At 32.3% G+C, this 20182-nt stretch overlaps 1 protein-coding gene across 1 annotated transcript in view; it reads left to right on the top strand.

Moving 5' to 3' along the window:
* Nucleotides 1-394: 394 nt before the first annotated feature.
* Nucleotides 395-20182, top strand: part of LOC135127917 (LIM/homeobox protein Lhx9-like) — a 59401-nt gene continuing 39613 nt past the window's right edge. The window contains exons 1-2 of the mRNA XM_064054610.1: nucleotides 395-482; nucleotides 18526-18813. Coding sequence (XP_063910680.1) covers nucleotides 18560-18813 — 254 coding nt within the window. The 5' untranslated portion in view covers nucleotides 395-482; nucleotides 18526-18559. The remainder of the gene's footprint in view (nucleotides 483-18525; nucleotides 18814-20182) is intronic.

Genomic DNA, 20182 nt, shown 5'->3' with positions numbered 1-20182 from the left:
TTTAGTGAATGACAACCCCCTCCACCCGTGAATAACTCCCTGACCATTTCCGCCCGATTATCAATTAACCCACTCGAAAAACACCTGAGCAACGTCCACATTCATCATTTCCCGGTGGTAGGGGAGCCCGGGTACGAAGGTCGCAATGTGCCGGATTAGCGCGCTTTCGCCCTCCGCAGATCAATCGAAGTCGGCGCTACCGCGCCGACCCGACAAATGACAGTCTAGCGGTGGGCGGACGCCGCCGCGGCGGTGGGGACGCCGGTCGCGGCTGATTGGGCGCGCGGTGACATCGGCGCATCGCCGGGGGCGTGGCCCGGCGAGGGGCGGCGCCAGCGCAGCATCCCTGAGAGAGACGCACGGGCCTTAGATGTATCACTATACCGACGGTAAAGTGCACGGTGACGGTCTCGAAACGTCGCGTTTGTGCTGTGTTTGTGTTGATTGTCCGCAGTCCGCTGGATTATGGGCCGCGTTGACAGGTAGGCAAATCTAGTTAGCTGCGACAAATACGAGCCAATGGCTGCTGACGAATATTAATTAGTGGCTGTTTGTTTTTCGCGGCTATCTTGATCGCGCGAGCTGCTACAGTGTCGTTAATTAAGTGGATTTCCATGCGAACAACAATAAACTGTGGAGTTTACTGTTCTACAGCGATAAAGACTGGCCTGGTTTGATTAATGATAATTGCTGGGGCTGTGGGTAGGTTAAGTGGAGGAGTGGGGGAAAGGTGTTGCTGTCAATTATAACAGTCATTTGTCTCATTTTACATATTTTAAGACGGCTCGAGTTGCGCCAGAGCGGAGTATATTTAATGCGGACTTATTTACAAGTTAAGTGATGTTTGACAGCTGTCGGGTGATTTGAATTAATTTCGCGTTTTTGTGGATTGGGTAGTATTACAAATTTTTAATTGTCGAGAGAGGACGGGGATTGGTTGGATTTTTGTTTTTATGGCGGAGATGCGAGATTAGAATATCGTAGGAGGTCGAAATCTAATAAAACATGAAAATTCAATGAATGGCAGCTGCTATATAAATTCCACTTTGGCAGAATATGGTGATTTTAAATGTCCGATTTATTTAAAAATCATTGTGCTCAAATTCATTTTCATAAATTATTTAACATATATATTACGGTATCACGTAAACTAATTCTGAATTTATACAGTGTGAGTCACATACCAGTCCGTTAAAATACCTAATATATTATCTAAATGTGCACTTTAAGATAGGTTTAACTGTGATGAAATTATTAATGATGTTTCAATTTAATTTTAGTTTTGCAATTCTTGAAATAAAAAAATAGGATAATTTTTTAAATATTTTATAGGTATAGTTCTGGTTTTGAAGTAGTGAATACTGACCAAACAAATCAAGGTGGGTTAATTTTCAGATTCCTAAAAATTTTTTGAGTTTGTGGTACTAACAATTTGCTGCAGAACTTTTAATTCCTATACAGTAAATTACCAAAATACCCTGAGGACTTTCATCCAATTTATGTATTACCTACTATATTGATGTGTTCATTATTTTAGAACGGCAACTTAGTAAACTTGTGAGAATAAAAACTGGATTCGAATATTTTTTTAATTATTTTGAAATTATTCATATATTAATTTTGACATTATGTTTAATATAATAAGGATTATTTGAAGAACAAAAATTATGCTATTGATCTCAAAAGATTCATAAGTAAACTTTTTTAACAGTTCACTATTTTTTTCCCATTTTATTTCATGCTGTTGTATTTTCTGTATAATCATTTATAAACGAAAAACACAACCTTAGTGTGCTATAACATCAATTCCACCTACATGCATTACTGTCGGGAGCCGACATATGTAGCTATTTTACATTTCGTATCTTTATTTATTTATTTTCTGCCCAGATTTACGTTTCAGAGACAACAATGAGCTTAAATGCTTTGTTTAGTTTCCAAGCACACGCATACTTACTTAACATCCATTACAAAGCCATGTATGTGCCTAAGAAATTTATATCACGTTTAGAACGTTATCGCTGGCCATAATTTAAATTCTATTAGAAATAAAACAAATGACATGAGCTAAATGTCATTTTCCTTATTTATCTGGATCATTATGTCGGCACGATAAATATGTTAGGTACACATACATATTTTAAATAATTGTTTTCTAATAACTGTGTGCTGACAAATATGGAGTTAATAACTTTTACAACTTTTTACTTGTAAGAGTGTAATAGGCTTGTGTGTTTGAAGAAATACTTACTGAAATTGTACAACAAAATCTTCTTAAGTGAAGGTAAATAACAATACATATTTTAAAATTACTAGGTACAATATGAATGTGTATCTGTATGTAACTATAAGTGAAAGGAACTTAAGTATTATTTTTTAAGTAGGGAGATGACTTTGACAAAATAGCTTTCCAGTAGGGAGCAGTGCAGGATTAATAGCTCAGAAGCTAGAACGTAATTTTATTTAAGAAAAAATACAACTTGTATCCAAAAGCATGGATAAGTTGGAGATTGTTATCTACCTATTGAAAGTACGCTATTGGCAATGTTGACGGATTTATGTATGGTGAAATTGTAATTTGTTCTAGTTAACATCATAAAAATTACACTTATTTCGTGCTAATCGGTTACACCGCGAAAATTATTTCAGTCCACTTTATTCTGACATTTCTGACCGGTGTACCTACAAAAGAAAAAATTCAGTTTAGAAAACATTTTTGCATTTTGGTGTACATATATTTAATGAAGATTATTGAAATAAAATTCACAAATAATTACAATCTTCCATCTTCGAGCACTTGAAAATTTTTAATTATAGTTAGCACTGCCTCAATATTCATTTATTTTCTTAAAGAACAAGTGACGAATGTTTCGTGTTAACAAGTTACTTGTGAAATAAAAAACCAAGTGGAAGTAATGAAAATTATAATGGTTATTAGAAGCATCACTTCATTACAAGAGTTCCCCCAGGCAAATTTTTGTTTCTTTTGAAAGCAAAAGAAAACATAAGAATACCTCTATTTATTGAAATTTTCTGTAACCACAGTAAGAAAATATTCAAAATGCCTTATTTACCATAAAATTCGGACAAAAAATTTATTGTAGCTCTATTTGTGTGAGCCTTAACACCATCCTGCTGAGAAAATCATAAACTAAGTCATCATCATCAAAAAATTGATTTAAAAATGGAGTTAAAATTTCTAATGGGTATATCTTGCAGCATTTATGTTTTCTGAAAATATCATTTATGTACCGCATTGCTAAAACATTTAGACGAAACCATCCACGCTCTGAAGTATATTCGGTTGCCTACTTAGGTTATAAATAAACGTAAAATAATAATTCTAGGGCCTGCTCCAAATACATTTTTATTGTACACCCGTCATATGTTTGTAAATGCTTGAATTTTTTGTTAAACTTGATCAGGAACTTTCGCAACAAACTAAAACACACAATTTCGATTACATTTACATTTTAAATACTCGAAAAGTACATTTAAAATTTTCTAGGAAAAATTGATGTAATTAAGAAAAATCAGAATACGGTGAACGAAAAAGACAGCAAATACTGAGTTTTTTTAATGCGAACGTACAAAATAATGATGCTTAAACTGTAAACTGTTTACCTGAAAAATGTAAGTACTACCCACGCACTCTCTTTAGTTATGTCGACTGTCATAAAACTCAGCCGTGTTATTTACTTACTAATGAGCTGCCAAGCGTGTCTTTTATTTTTTTTTACATTTAAAATAATTTTTATTAGCTAATATGTAATAAAAACAGTAAAATAATATATTTTCTATCTTTACAAACTTCTCAAATTTTTGTTTCTAGAAGCGAACGTCTAAAATTTAAACAGATGTGTGAAAATTTACAGAAATACACAATTCTCTTAACTTGCTTTTTATGCAGATGTTAATGCAGAAGCTCGCCTTTATGCTTACAATGTTGCTGTAATGTGCTAAGACTATAAAAACCGATGGCGTCGCATGAAAATGGTTCTGAATCCTCCATCCAGTGTTTTATTTCAAGATAATCATCAGATGTGGAATTAAATGAGTGTATATCGCATAACACACCTAATTGAAGTTACAAATCCGTTTAAAGCGCTATTTTATCAGGCTATTATTGTGTCTAAAAAGTCTTGTCGAGGGTATCACAGAAAAGCTTCGGCTTTATTAAGCTTTAATATACTTAATAATAATAAGGAAGTGTTTAACTTTAAACCTAACATAACTCTAAGAAGCTCAGTTTACTATTGTCTATCCTTATCATGATTCAGATTCTCATTATGAAACAATAATAGGAGGCCAAAACAAGTTCTTCAGTATGTCTATAAAAATTTTGCCATTTGTCAGGGGTACATCTAGAAATGGCCTCAAGCCATATATTTGCTACCTTATCTGGAAACGCCATTTCAATAGGATTGTATTGACAATGGTAGGTATGGGGGTAATCTAAGGACTTCATGACCATGTTCTCTCAATGTTTCATCAGTCACGTAACGTTGGCCTCCGTTCGTACCAAAAAGTGTAATTAAATTCCAAAGTTCTTTTCTCGACAATTTTTCATCGAAATTAACAAAGTGATTAATCAGCCATCGACGTCAAGTTAGAAAGAAACACAGATAGTCATTTGCTACCCTCGAGAAGAGTACAGCTGTATATTTTAGTTCTTTACCTTTGTCAGTCATATTGTACCACTGGTGGTACATACGTTAAATGAAAATAATTGGGGATAATTTCGTCACTAAAATAGCTTGAAGCCGTGAAATTGAAAAACAAAATTATCCAAACTTTCTGGTTTCAGTTAAACATTTAGTGGTAAATCACTACGAAAATCGTGTTATAAGTACATTTAAGAGGAATACAATTTTTGCCTTCAAACTAGGAGAATGTTTTAATAATGGCCCAAGAAAATAGAAGAAAATTCACAAAGAGAAATCTTGGGTTGCAGAAAAAATCAGTGTACAAAATTTGGACTGTTTAAACATTCACTGAATAAAACATCTGTTGACTAAAAATGAAACTATATTTAAACAAAATTAAATTGATTTAATTACATTTACCTACAATGATATTTCGAAATTACAGGCTAATAACAATTTGGCAATTAATGATCAACGAACAAAGCATCTGTCATTCCTAAACTCCGACTTTCCTAGATGCACCCCGTTCTTATAAAATTTTTCTTTTTATTTTAGGTTGCTCTTTCTAACTCGAAATAAAGAAAAAAATGTTAACATTGTTAACTTAATATTATGACAAACTGGCAATCTATAACTTACAATTTCATGATTAACTTTCATTTCATGTAAATATAGAGTTTGAAATCAATATTTTTTCAGGAATTATCTTTTTCAAATTTTCAAAATTTGTTTTCGAGTTCTATCAGATATGTTAGTGAATTAACTTTAAATTCTCTTTAACAAACGAATTTCGTATAAAAGATAACAATTTTTTTGTAATAATTGCTTGTAGACAGTTAACACAAAATGTTTGGTTGTAACTACGTACTCCAGACACTATGAAGAGAAACAGTTAACAGTGTTGAAAAAACCACATTACTTGAAGGTGGTAAATGTTTTATTCCTGCGTTTAAAAAGTACTCCTGAAGATCTAAAATAACTTTTGTTGACAAAATTAATTCCAGTAGGGGAACTAGGGGCTTTTCTAACAGGGGTAAGTTGTAACACTTAATTTTTACCCAGAATTTAACCTCTATAACATGATAAAGGGGTTGTAGAACAAAAGTGGAGGATTTAAATCGATTACTACAAAAATTTACCATTTTAGACATGTTTTTTTAAGTTTCTTGTTGTATAATTTTGAAAATTTCATTCTACCCTATAAAATTTTATAACAACGAAACGGACAACAACCTAAACTTGTCGCGTGCCGGCTATCCCCAGACGTTAGAAAGCAGAATAATCCAGGTTCGGACAGGGACCATCGTTACTCACGAACGAAAACTACCATTATTTTGTGAGTACAACAACCTGCTAAATGTTCTCCTACAAATTGGTGTGAATCATAAACATTTCTTACCACTGTACTACTGCCCGTCTCGTTATTGTCAATAAAATTTTATAGGGTAGAATAAAATTTCCAAAACTATACCTGTATTGAGAAATACCGTATCTTCTTTTAAGATATTGTCATTAACCCCATCCTAGGTTTTGTCACCATAATTTATGTTTGAAATTGCTTTGAGACGTTGCCACGTTATTCCAATTCTATTAAATTGTTTTAACAATGGACTTCTGCTGTATCTAAAGGGGTTGTAGAAGAAAAGTGAAGGATTTAAGTTGATTACCTACTACAAAAACTGACCATTTTAGACATGTTTTAAGTTTCTTGTTGTCGAAATAAGTCTACACATAGGTATTAAGAAAACTAAGCAAAATATAGCCCCGCCCACCCGCCTTATCTCAGTTGTGATGATTTTTTTTTATTCGTCGTGAGCCAAGAAGGAGGAGCTTAACTACAAAATCCTTATTTCTATACGAGAAATTAAAAACATGTTTTTGAGCATCGTGTTGTTCGAAAATACTAGTATATTAAGATAAAAATAAAGCCAAAGATTATGCTCCACCCATACCCGCCCCGATTTCAATTCTCAATTGCGATGAACTTTCCATTCGTTGTCAAATTGAGGGGTGGAGCTTAATTGCAAGATCCATATTTGTCTACAAGAAGCTACGATGTTTTAAGTTTCTTGTTCTGAAAAGACGACCACGTATATTAAGAAAAATGCCAAAATATAAGCCCCGCCCACCCGCCCTATCTCAATTGTGATGATTTTTTTTTATCGTCGAGAGACAAAGGAGCGGAACTTAATTGCAAAATCCTTATTACTTTTTTGCAAGAAATTATCATATGAATATCGTGTTATTCAAAGAATACAATGTATATGAAGGAAAAATTAAAACCAAACCACCCTTACCTGCCCTGATCTAAATAGTAATGAAGTTTTCATTCGTTGGTAGACCTAGGGGCGGAGCCTAATTGCAAAATCCATATTTCCTTAAAAAAATGTACCATTATAAACGTGTTTTAAGTTTAACAATAAAAAAAATCATCACAATTGAGATGGGGTGGGTGGGCGGGGTAAATATTTTGCTTTTTTTTCTTAATATACCCAGTATTCTTTGAACAACACGATATCAAAAACATGTTTTCCATTTCTTGTAAAGAAATAAGTATTTTGCAGTTAAGGTCTGCCCCCTTGGAGGGGTGGGCGGACTTACATTTAGCCTTTTTGTTTTAATATGTGTAGACTTCTTTTCGCAACATGTTTAAAATGGAAAATTTGTATATGGAAATATCGGTTTTGCAATTGGGCTCCGCCCCTAGATCTACCAACGAATGAAAATTTTGCAGTATTTTCTTAATTTGATGTGACCGTTTGCGAAATGGAATTGAATTTTCATCTCACGGTAAATAAAATAGGCATTGAAATGCAGAAGCGAAAGTGCGTGGGGTTAGTTTTACGCCTTTTTTAAAATTAGATTGACCATTTGGCAAAATAGAATTCAATTTTTATATTACAGTCAATAAAATAAGCCAATGAAATCCAAAATTGGAGGTGGGTGGGGTTCATTTTACATTTTGGTCTATATTCCATTGTTTATCAAGATTCCAAATTTTATTCGTTTTTCTAAAAACTGTTACAACCAGCCCCTCGTTCCCCTATATTTTTAAATAAAACAATACTTTCTTGCAAAAATTTCAAGGTGTTTTTGTATTATCCAATTAGATTTGCTAATAACCGAAATGTCACACTGAGACGACATGATACGGAACCATTTACTTAAAATTTTGGTAAACCAAACAGTAGCATAAGCATCATAGTCTACAATAGCTACGTTTGCATCACACAAAAATTTAGTTCAAAGAGACTTTCATTTTGTTCAAATGATTCAGATTGTACGGGTCATTACTTAGTTTTGGTGCAATTTTTAATTCGAAATTTTCTCGAAATTGTACAAAATCCTCAATGTATTTAATGTTAACCTCATTGCCTGGTAATGCATATTTGTTAATGAATTTGTCCGGAATTATAATAATTTTGTTATTTACCAAGACCCACCTAATATTTTTGTAAATGTGAGAAGGAGCTGTCATGAAATATAGATTTTTTGATTCTTCAGCTAGAATAGAAATTAAATTTTGAAAAACAATTTTTCTAGATCTAATGCCAAAATATTTCCACATTGCCCGATTTGCTGCACCCATATCTGTTGTGATATTTATACCTAATCCGTGATTGTGGTTAAAATTTTAATTCTTTAATGTGATCCCTCAGTGACTGTCCACTTGTGGAATTTCCTGTAAAGTGATACGAAATTACTTGTTTCCTCCGTCGCGATATTCCACCTATCACGATAACTAAAGCATAAGTGGCTACTGTTGAAAATGTTTCCAAAATTTTATACCCTAATATGGTAGAGGAAGCTGTGTACATAAAAATGGCAACAAATAATTTAACTTTAATAAAGATTCATAGCCTCAAGAACCGCAAGAAATTTAATCGACAGTGCTTTTTCTACAGTCTCGAGGCGCTATCTCTTCTATTTTTTTTTTTATTTAACTGGATTTGTAATCACTTCTTCGATTATTTCAAATTTACCTCAATCACCAGTTTGTCATTAATTATTAAATTCTTTAAATTTAAACTGCTAATTTTTTCTTTTAAACAATAAATTTCATCTTGTTTCGGCTGTAATAAATTTTGGTAGTACTTTTCTAAACACACGATTTGCACTAATGATTGTTTTTCAACTTTGAATTGTTTTGAATTTGGTACTTTTCACATCAGCTGTCATGAAATTATCTCATTGCATTACACTAGAGCTTTCATTTCTATTTGGATAAATTGTTATTGTACAAATTCAATCAATTTTCAAGCAAACAGATTTCGTTGAAAATAAAAATTTATCGGGCTAAATGAATAGCTCTGGTACTTGGATATGGGGAGTGATCTTTTCGTGTCATTGTTATACTAACAGAGTTTTGATTTCGATTTATTTTCATTCAAAATAAATTTAATACTGCTTCTCTCTATCAATCTGTCCATGTTCACACAGCAAGCCCGAAGCTAACCAGGACTGTAATTAATTCTTCACCACCCCTGAAGCAGAATCAACTTTATTACGTCATAAAACCTTCACCGGAACAGCGTCTTTCCCTTAATTACCCAACAATTAAAAGTATATTACACATTTTAGCAAAACGGTGCAATTTGTTATCATATAGTTAGCAAGCATGCACTGTAATAAACAAAAAGCCGCCGATTTATTAGCGTCAGTTGGTAGACCTGATGCAATTATCGAAAGTCGTTTTTGTTCACTTCAACTCCCTGAATTAATTGAATCTTTCTTAATGGTTTAGTATTTAACTTGGTTTATGCCGGCTGCTGTCCTTGTCATCGTAATGGGTTTACTTTTCAATAGTGTCTTTGTCTAGACCGAGGAGAGGAGCGTATTTGCTCTTAATTGAGATCGGATGGTTTATTTGGTTTACGTAAGCTTGGGACAGACCTGTGTGCTGTTAATTTGCTAATTGCTAATTGTAATTGCTCGATGGTGTTGGATTTATGGATGCATGCTGGGGAAATGGACGAGGACCGACGGGGAACGACGGTTAGGGGTAATTATAATAATAATTGTTTTTTATGAATATAAATGTTTAGATATATTATAATAAATTGATAAATGTGTGGGTCGAAATACTTACATAATCTTCTAATTCTTCAAAGTACAGTACAAACTGCAGGGAAACTATTGTCTTTGCTGAAATGTAGAATAATCATTTATCGCGTGGGATGCATACATGATTTATTCTACAACTGTGTAAATTTTTTCATTTTTAGTTTCCTTGATTCTTTTGTAGATTACATGCTAAAAGTTGCAAGAAATGTAAGAAAAGAACGACAGTGAGTCCATTGATTCTCACGTATTTCTTCAGATGTTGCGAAAAAATACTTTTCTGCAAATCTTTTGTTACTGAGAAAGTGAAGTCAGAATATAAAAAGAAAATTCTACAAATTGTGCCCTTGAAGGATAATAAATACCATCATTTCCTACATTGTAGCCTTCAGTACTAATACATCTTTAAATATAAACCTGAGGGGTAATAAATCTAAGCCATGGTAAGATGGTATTTTAAAAATCATAAACCACAATTCACTATTCACTGCGTTTTACGCTTGTCGGGGCAATGCGTTTTATCTGTGTACCTGAGCAACCCGGGTCCGGTAGGCCCGCTGGTTGTATTTGTGTTATTAAATAAGGTAATTTTAATAGTAAAAATATTTGTTTAAGGTATGTTATTATTTTTAGAAAATAATAGGGTAAATGTGTACAAGAGTGCGCATATGTATAAGAGTACGCACTAATGATTTCTGCTTATTAGTGCCATCTGGGTAAGATGAAGTTATACCATTCACAATCCAATGCTAAACCTGAGATAAAGGTGCAACAGTGACCTGTATATAGTTTATAGTTTGATCGTACTGACGATTTTATGTTTACGCGTTGTGTGGATGTAATTTTTACCGCTCATAGTTTTAGTTTTTTGTAAGGTACGTAGCAGTTCTTTTATTTTACAGTAATAATGTTCATTAGCTGTAACTTTTAAGGTGTCGTTATACACTAGCAGTTTTATACTTTCTATACATCAAAAGCTTTTAACTTTGAAAACATTAGGTTATGTACAAATGCACAAGAGTGCGCAATACTTGCGATACGTAGTCTTATAAGGTAGATACATATGATACTATAATGAATTATTTAAACTCTACTACTTTGTACTGCTTCTCAAGTTGTGTGGTGGTGGTTATGGTAATGTTTGTTTTTTAATTTTTACTTCCTGAGCGTAAGCGAATAAAATATTGTAATCGAGTCCGTCGACCGACTCTCTACTTTTACGTTTTCTCGAATTTCAAGACCCCTAAAGTACGAAGAAATATGGATCTCGTTGTATGTGTAGTCTGTAGTCACTTGTCCCTATTTATTTTCACCTTAGAAATAAAGATTTTTTTCATAAAATGTAATGCGCACTCATAAGCGTTCAAATGCGCACTCTTGTGCAGTGGACTGTCTAAGAGTGCGCATTTACACATCTTGACAAAAATTGAAATTACTCTTAAAATATAGTGGTCTTGGGACGTACAATTAAATATATCTGATCTCTAAACATGTATATGACGAACCCATATCATAAAATTTGTCTATTCAAAAAAATTAAAAAGTTATTGACAGTTTTACACTAAGTGCGTACTCTTGTACACATTTACCCTAATTGCGTGTTACATAATTTTTTTCAATTAGCACAAATTAGTTCTGTAATCGACTAATCGAATCTTCAATACATACATTTCTCTCGCATAAATCGCATATTTGTTACTGTTTTATACCTTTATTTTTCAGACAAATGTAGCATCTTTTCCTGTTGCCACATGTGTCATTTCTTCACTTTTTGATTGTTGGACCTAACGCGAGGTGGGCTTGGCAGGTCCGTTTTGCCCTAGAATGTGCCGATTATGTTTAAGTGTAAATCTTGGGCAATAAAATTAATATTTTTACAACCCTCGGTAGAATAATTTATCGTGATATATTCTCAGAAATCGTGAAACCAGATTAAAATAAAATGAGTTTCAATAAAAATCTGAAAATTTAAAGTTGCACTCTGGTGATTCCGGCCTGCCAGGCAGCCTTTGATCCTATAAGGGGTTTAAATACCTTTCTAAGGAATTGTACTTATTTTGCCTTAAACGGAACCAGCAATTCTTCCTAAAATGTATATACCTACCGCACCGGGATAGACGATTACCGGACATGGTCATAAAAACATCGTAAGCCGATATTGAAGAATAATAATTTATGACAGTTGCCGAGAACAGACCTTCAGCACAGAATAATCATTTCCCGTATTCTTTTGAAAGATTAATTTTAATATTGGAGATTATTAGATATACTCAAACACAATTTGGACACTGTGATATGGGAATAAACAAAAAAAATATTCTTTTTAAGCGTAGGTACGTAATAAATACTGCACAATTTGCGACACATCAAACAGCGAAGCGATGGCCTATTTGCAGGAAAAAAGAAAAGATTTTTCAGTCTTGAATAACTATGCTACAGTAAAATGTTTATTTTTTAAATTTAATACCACAATCCCTTCTTCTGCACCTGTGGAACGAGTGTTTAGTCACGGAAACCAAATTCTGACAACAAGAAAAAATAATTTAGGTGACAATAAAACGTTCGAAATGTTGTTAATTTTAAAAAATCCATTAAACAATACATAAAAAAATACATAAACATGTTTTCAGTTATTTTATTCGCCAAAGCTTCAAAAAGTATCCGTTTTCTTGTATCTGTATCTAGATACATTTCGAAAAAATCGAAAACAATCTGTATCTAGATGCTTTTAAAAGTATCTGTCCCCAACATTGCCCATAGGCTCAAAACATTTGCGTGCGATTGTACACGACGCTTGTACTGAAGGTTTAAAAATGTGTCCATCAAGTTGGTCAAGACATACCTACTTAAGTGTAAAAAAAATTGGAACAACTTTTGCCGCTTTTAAAATATGATTGCAAAATTTATAAAAATATAAATGTAATTAACATTAACACTTTGAAAATAGTAATTTAATGAGAATTAGGGTGATGCAGTTTCAACCTCTATAAATAATGAGTATTCAGAAACTTAGAGTATGACCACAATATTTATGCCAAATAATTCCAATTTTAGTTCGAAAAGGGACACCTAAAATTTTGGTCCTTCATAAATAGCCTCACATAAGCATTTGAAAAGGTCCTACGTTTAATTTCAGATAAGTATATTCTAACTCTCCCCTTTTTGTTCTCATTAGTTCCTTTAAATTCCCCGTTCTGCGCTTAACAACTTTATCTTCAAATAACTAATTATTTATTGAAAAGTTAAGAAGAGTGATCGAGGTGGCCACGGAATATCTGTTGCCCCATCTTTCTGGGAAAAGCCAGCATTCAGTTTATCATCATTTAACTTCTAAAGCAACGCATTCAAAATTTGCTCTTCGGAGCCTGTTGCCTTATTGTATTATGGAAAAAAAAAATAGGTCTGCTGTCTATATATAGTGAACCAAGAGTTATAAGGTTATATGGCCATCATAAAATCATCCCATTGTGTCGAAGTTAAGTTGTTTACAATAGAAAAGGTTTTAGGGTCGTAAATAACGTGTCCACTGCAGCTCGACCGGCTCTTGTGGTTTCGTTCAGGGGCGGCTTTCACTAAATATGAAAATCCACCACTCCACTATTTCTTTACTACCTGCAGCCGCTGAGGGTTCCGAAATAACCACTCGCTTTGAAAGCCGGCCCTGTTAAATATGAGCAAGAAATGTTTAGAAGATGATTTATTGCCAACCGGTAAGCTTAGTGGGAACCACACAAAGGGGGTATTTATTTGGGGTTAACTACTTTTATGATGGCCATATAACCTTATAGGTCTTGGTTCACTATACCTACTTTACCTGAACGCAAAGGTGTTTCTATATTTTTCACAACCTCATCAGACACACCAGTTCATCCAGAAATCTTGCCTTTATGCACGCTTCTTGTCGCAGAAGTTTATTTCAATAGCAGAAAATGTGTTTAGAAAAGGTGTAGTCTTTGAAAAACTGTTTTAATGATAATTTACGTAAAAAAAAACAAAAAAATTATCAAAGGTTATTTCTTCAAACAAATCCCGCTTCTCTGAGAAATTAAAAAAATTGATTTTGCGAACTTTTATTTGTGTTTTATACATTAAAACAAATATGGATAATACCAGTAACAGTGTAAGAAAGTAAATGACATCCTATAAATATGTTTAACACCCTAATTTTTTTTGTGTTTGTCTACCACATCCGACTTTTTTTAATGACATCCTATTTATATTTTTAGAGATTGTTATAGAGCTTCTTTTTCTGAATTCACTAAAGTATCATAATTTAATCACCCAAATTCCGCGCTGTCTATGATTCCAAAGCATTATGTTACGAAAACGCACGTTGTTAACTTAGGATACATTAATTTCCGCAATTTTTCAATTTCGTATTTTTTTTATTTTTCAGCAAAAGAACAAATTTATCTAAACTAAAATATTGGAAAATTGTATCATTGAAACAATGATATAAAATTCAAAATCACAAATCTAAAAATTTCAAATTGAAAATCGAAAAACTAAAAAACCGAGACACCGAAAAATTGAAAAATTGTAAAAGCATGGAAAAATTAAAAATAAAGCTGCAAAATCGAATAATTCAAAAATTGTAAAAATCCCGAAATTGAAACATCAAAAAATCGAAAAAGGAAACAATTTTGCAATTTTTCAATTTTAAAGTTTTCAAGTTCTAGATTTTCAATTTTAATCAAAATGAAATTTTGCAAAATCGAATAACTGTAACACCGAAACATTAAAAAATGCAACAATTAAAAATCGAGAAATTGAAAAATCGACAAAACGAAACAATTCTGCAATTTTTGGATATAAAATTTTTCTCGATTTTTCATTTTTCAATTATTCAACAAAAGAACAAATTTATTCAAACCTAAATTTTTAAAATGAAAAGATTGAGAAACTGAACAATGGGATAATTGAGAAATCGAAAAATTGTAATATTGAAACCTGAAAACCCTGATTCATTAAAAATCGAGAAAGTGAAAAATTGAAAAAACGAAAAACAAAAACTTCTATAAATTAAATAATCAAAAATACAAAAAAAAATTTCAAAATCCAAAATTTTAAAATCAAAACCGGAAAACTAAAAAATTAAGAAATTGTAAAAACGAAACTTGGAAAAATAAAAAAACTGTAACACGGAAAAAACGATATACTGAAAAACCGAAAAATCTAAAAGTTGAGCAATCGAAGATTTGAAAAAATACAGAAACTGAAAAATCTGATAATGGAAAAGCCAAGAATTGTACACTTGAATAATAAAAACCCTAATAAGTAATAATTGTTTAAAAAAAGTGAAAAATTAAAAATCGGCAAATTTAAAAATGAAGCAATTAGAAAATTGTAAATTAAAAAAAAAGCTTAAAAATGGAAAAATTGAAAAAAATTGGCAAACTGAAAATTGGGTAGCGAAAAAAGCAATTAAAACATGGAACAACTGAGAAACAGATAGAAACTGCAAAATCGAAAATTTGTAATATTGAAACCTGTAAAAGTAATTAATTAAAAATCCAGGAATTGAAAAATCGAAGAAACGAAAAATTGTAAAATGCAACAGGTAGAAAATCGAAAAATTAAAAAGCAAATTAGAAAATCGAAAAATTAAAATATCTACTAATTAAAAAATCGAAAAATACAAAAATTTTACTGAAAAATCCAACAATTTCATAATGAAAATCTAAAAACTAAAAAATGGAGAAATCGAAAAATGTAAAAACGAAACACGGAAAAATCGAAAAATTATCAATTAAAAAAATGAAAAATATAAAAGTCTCGAATTGAGAAAATAAAAAGTCGAACAAACGAAACTTGGAATTACATACTTGGAAGCACTTTATTTCTGATTTTTCATTTTCTCAATTGTTCGTTTTTTAATTTTTCAACAAAAGGACAAAGTTATTAAAAGTGAAATTTTAAAAATTCAAAAAATCGGAAAATTGTAACACAGAAGCATCGAATAATTTTAAAATTGAGAAATCGAAGAACTGCAAAAATAAAGAAACTCAAAATCGAATAATTAAAGAGGTCAAGAATTGGACAAGCAAAAATTATAACTTGAAAAAACTGAAAATTTAAAAAACAGAAAAATCGAACAATTGCAAATTGTGAAATACCTAAATGTTGAAAAAATAGCGAATCTAAAAAATCGGATAACGAAAATATCAACAATTAAAAAATTAAAAATTAAAAATATATACCTTAAAGTGGAAAAATCTAAAAAACGAGAAACTGTCAAATCTAAAAATTATAACATTGAAACCTGAAAAAACTGACGAAATAAAAACAAAAAATTAAAAATTGCAAGAACTCCAAAATAAAAATCGAAAAACTGAGAAATCCAAAAATCGAAAAGCTAAGAATCTTAAAAACTTCAAAAATCGAAACGAATAAACAAAAAATGCTCAGACCACAGACCACACAGATGAAAGCAATAATATTCGACTTTGGGCCAGTTTGGATTTAGCACCGATGTACTTTCTTGTGATTGGTCAGCACGGGTGCGGAAATTAATGTATGCTTGTTAATTTGTTGTTATTTCTTCTGGACTGCACTTCTCCTTCACCCATGATAGAAAACAGATGAAGAATTGCTATAAAAATATTATTTCATTTATAAAAAGGAAGGTTATGCTCGTGTTTGTAGTGAGTGTAACACTAAAAATAAAAAAATTCGGTGTATTGTTTTTGATTGAATCAATAAAAAAAGTTGGAAATGTTGTTCGTACTCTAGGGGTTAGGAAGTGTTCAGAAAACATTAAAGTAGCCATTCGTTTGATCAATAAAAAATACATTAATAGAAGTAATAGTAAGCCATATTCGAACGTGCGCGATTTTCGCGTTAAGCTAACGAATAATCTTATACTAGTATTTCGATTTTTTGCGAAAATTTGGATTTCTGAAAATCTCAAGGCGGGTTCATAAGCAGAAAGTATAAGAGTGTGTTATTTTATAAAATTTAAATCCTACTTGCTATAAAAAATTTTAATGGGTTGCCATCACATTGTTGGTAGGGGTGATTAGGCAAATTTTGGTTAGCATTTTACCATCTACACGATATTCCTAACGTATACAAGATGCTGAAAAAATGGCGTATCAACTCAACGGTACATTATTAAGTTCACAAATCTAAGTTCGGGAAAAATCATTAAAAAATTCCTTACGTCAATTTAACGTTCACTTACAGCAAGAAAATATCGATTTAAATAAATCAAAATAATTTAAAAATTAGCCACACTTTTCCAATTCATCCTAAACAATTTTTAAGTTTTTTGTTATATTATAAAATGAAGAAAACTCTGAATGAAAACAAGATAACTCCAAAATTATTTTAAATAATAATGGAAGTCTAACTGATTTCATGTATCCAACACTAAGTAGTGAGTTAGAACATGGTGAAATATTGAAAATAAAAGTTAAATTTTAAAGGGCTATATTTTCTACTATTGTTTAAATTATTTTTTCTTTCTTCTATAAACAGTCCTCAACAACGTATCATAGAGTTGGTACGCCATTTTTTCAACACCCTGTATATATAAAATGTAATAATAATCGGTCCGGTAGCTTTGGCACCAGACAGACAGACAGACAAACAAACAGACGGAAACGGGGGACCTCTTTTTTCGTACTAAGGGTCATGAAACGTCGATAAAACATGAAAGTAGCTGCCAAATAACAATAACAACCTTACATTGGTGAAATAGTAACTGCTTTAGAACGGTAACGGCGTAACACACACGATCCAGTGACAAGTTATGTACAAATTGTGTGGATGTTCCGCATACCGTTGAGCAGGGATTTGAGTATTCCATACACCAGTGGCAAACAAACCAAGTCTTTTTTAAGCAGCTTACTGGGATTTGAATATTCGAGTGCATAAGCGGGTGTTAAGGATGAAACATAATATACTGAGTTTGCTTTTATTTTATTTTATTATTATAAATTTTATTAAAATAGAGCAACCGTTTTATGCACTTCTTCACTATTAGAGCATGGTCGATTCATTTCTTCCAGTTATATATAGCATATATAATGTATACTCCACTGGGATTCGTCCTTCAGAGAGATTTATTACTCGTCGTCGTTTGAAAACAAGCTCTAAATAAATCTTATTCCCCTACCCATAATTTAACTTTGTCTATTCAGATTTTCCTAAAAAATAACAATTATTTGTACAATTAAATTCTACAGTTTGTCTTGGAATATTTTAATTTTTGTTTCAGTATATATATGCTGAGAGATATAAAACTTGTTACATTTTTTTACTGATAAATACGCTCTGAAGTGCATTGTTTTTTTTTTAAATTATTATCTTCTATGATATTATAAAGCTTGCCTATTTTTGAACTGGTTGCTGGCAATGTCTAATTCATAGAACCTTTGTTCCTTTCAGGAAAGCACTCGGTTGTAAATAATTTATTCGTGGCTTTTAAACAGTAACTTGATATAATAACAAACAAATATTTGTTTACTCAAAACTCTAATTTTCTTTTACCACTTCATTTTAATTTTGAAAAATTGCCGCACCAAAGACTGTTTAATGTGTTTGTCTGCAACAAATTTCGTTGTTAGAGTATTTTAAAAAGTGACAATTCTACAAAACTTTATCTATAACCTGTTTAGGAGCTCTAATTTTTTCAAACTACTCTCCGAGTGCCCTAATCCATATCCCCAGCCGCTCCGCCCGATCGTCTCGGCGCCGAACGCGGAAAAAGCCGCCAGTCTGCAATCAAACCGTTATGCGTCTCATTACGCTAATTAAATTTCACTCCCGTTTCTAAGTTTTTGGATTTTTCACAAATCGCCCATTCGGCTTGCAGGTAGCCTCCTCAGTCGCATCATCGTCGTCGCATCATGCTGAAGGAGCGCGAGTCCATCGAACGCACGATCTCTTCGCCTTGCTCCAGCCTCGGTGGCGCATCAACCATCGACGGCACCACGTGTGCCGGCTGCGGAGGAAGAATACAAGACCGGTACTACCTCCTGGCTGTCGACAGACAATGGCATGCTTCTTGTTTGAAATGTTGCGAATGCAAACTGCCTCTGGATACCGAGCTGACTTGTTTTGCCAGAGATGGCAATATCTACTGCAAGGAAGATTACTATCGGTGAGTTTTTGGAGTGGAGGAGTGTGTGGGGTGGAATGGGTGTGTGCTGGTTGCTATGAGATGCTTTAAGATGGATTATTTACAAACTTTTTTCATACGCTATTTGCACTGTATTCCAAATTTTTCTTACTTTACTTTACTACCAAGAAAGTATCAGTATTGGTATTTTTGTGATGGAAATATTTACTTTCTGGTAGTATTTATTTCTGCTGTAAAATGCCACTATTCGCACTAACAGTGCCTAAATTAAGGAAAATTTCCAACTGCACAACTGCACAATCTTTAATCCCCCTTCTGTCCTCTATACTACTACCCCCCTACACCCTCCCCCACATTAAAATGAACTATGATTTTGTCGATTTTGTGAGAATACCTGCACCATTAATAATAAATAAATAATAGCAAAACGCAATTCAAAATAAATATATTGTAAAGATATAAACAAAATTTTAAAATAGTCATAATACAGACACTATTAATACGTATGTCACTATTTAAAGGTAGATCACAAAAGTTTGTGTGTTGTCTTCCCAAAACAGAGGACTAAAATAATTAATTAAGCCACAATCGAACAAAATGTTCTGAATTTTATTATTATAATTCTTATTTTGTCATTATTAAATAAAGATTTACGTATTCTGATATTTTTGAGAAAATGGGGTGACACGTTCTTAATTTGATCAATACAAAATTTGTGATGACGCCAATAACGTAAATAATACTTGTCATAGCACAAAAGAAAATTAGTCGACTCCGCAAGTAGGACTGATAAATTTTTGTTGTGCACTTTTTCGAAATCTCTGAGACAAAATGTTATTGTTAAGCAGGTACGTGCCAGATCGAATGCAGCACATCTGGGGTTTCTTGAGGTTCCAACTTGACAAACAAAATCATAAAAATTCTTCGATTCTTTTCAGTGAAAGGATGAACCGGCGTCAATGGTAGTACGAGTAACTTACGATCGGGACGTAAAAATATTATTAATGTAAAAAAGCTACTACACAAATTGCAATTTCCAGCTGCACAAATGCATTTTTGAACTGCACAAAATGTGTAGAAGTGCACATTAATTTAGGCCCTGCGCACTAAGGTAGAGCAGTGAATTTATGTCTAGAGTGTGATGAACTTCATTGTTGTGGTAGTCTTCGTCAACTCCAAAATTTATATGAACTACTAGTATGCATTATAAAAATAACAAAATTTTGTTGATTAATTTCAAACTTTTCATTTAAAGATCAGTGAATAGGTATTATTTATTTATTTAAAAGTGTTTTTCGATGTTTTTTTTTTAACTATCTTATCGATTTTTAGGTCAGTAGAATGCTAACAATAAGTTTAATGTGAGTAACGAAAACTCTGATCTCTGCAA

This window comes from Zophobas morio, unplaced genomic scaffold, assembly GCF_036711695.1.
Source record: "Zophobas morio isolate AGI-343-1 ecotype UQ-CSIRO unplaced genomic scaffold, CSIRO_AGI_Zmor_V1 ptg000012l, whole genome shotgun sequence".
NCBI lineage: Eukaryota > Metazoa > Arthropoda > Insecta > Coleoptera > Tenebrionidae > Zophobas > Zophobas morio.
This window is presented reverse-complemented; position numbering and strand designations above follow the sequence as displayed.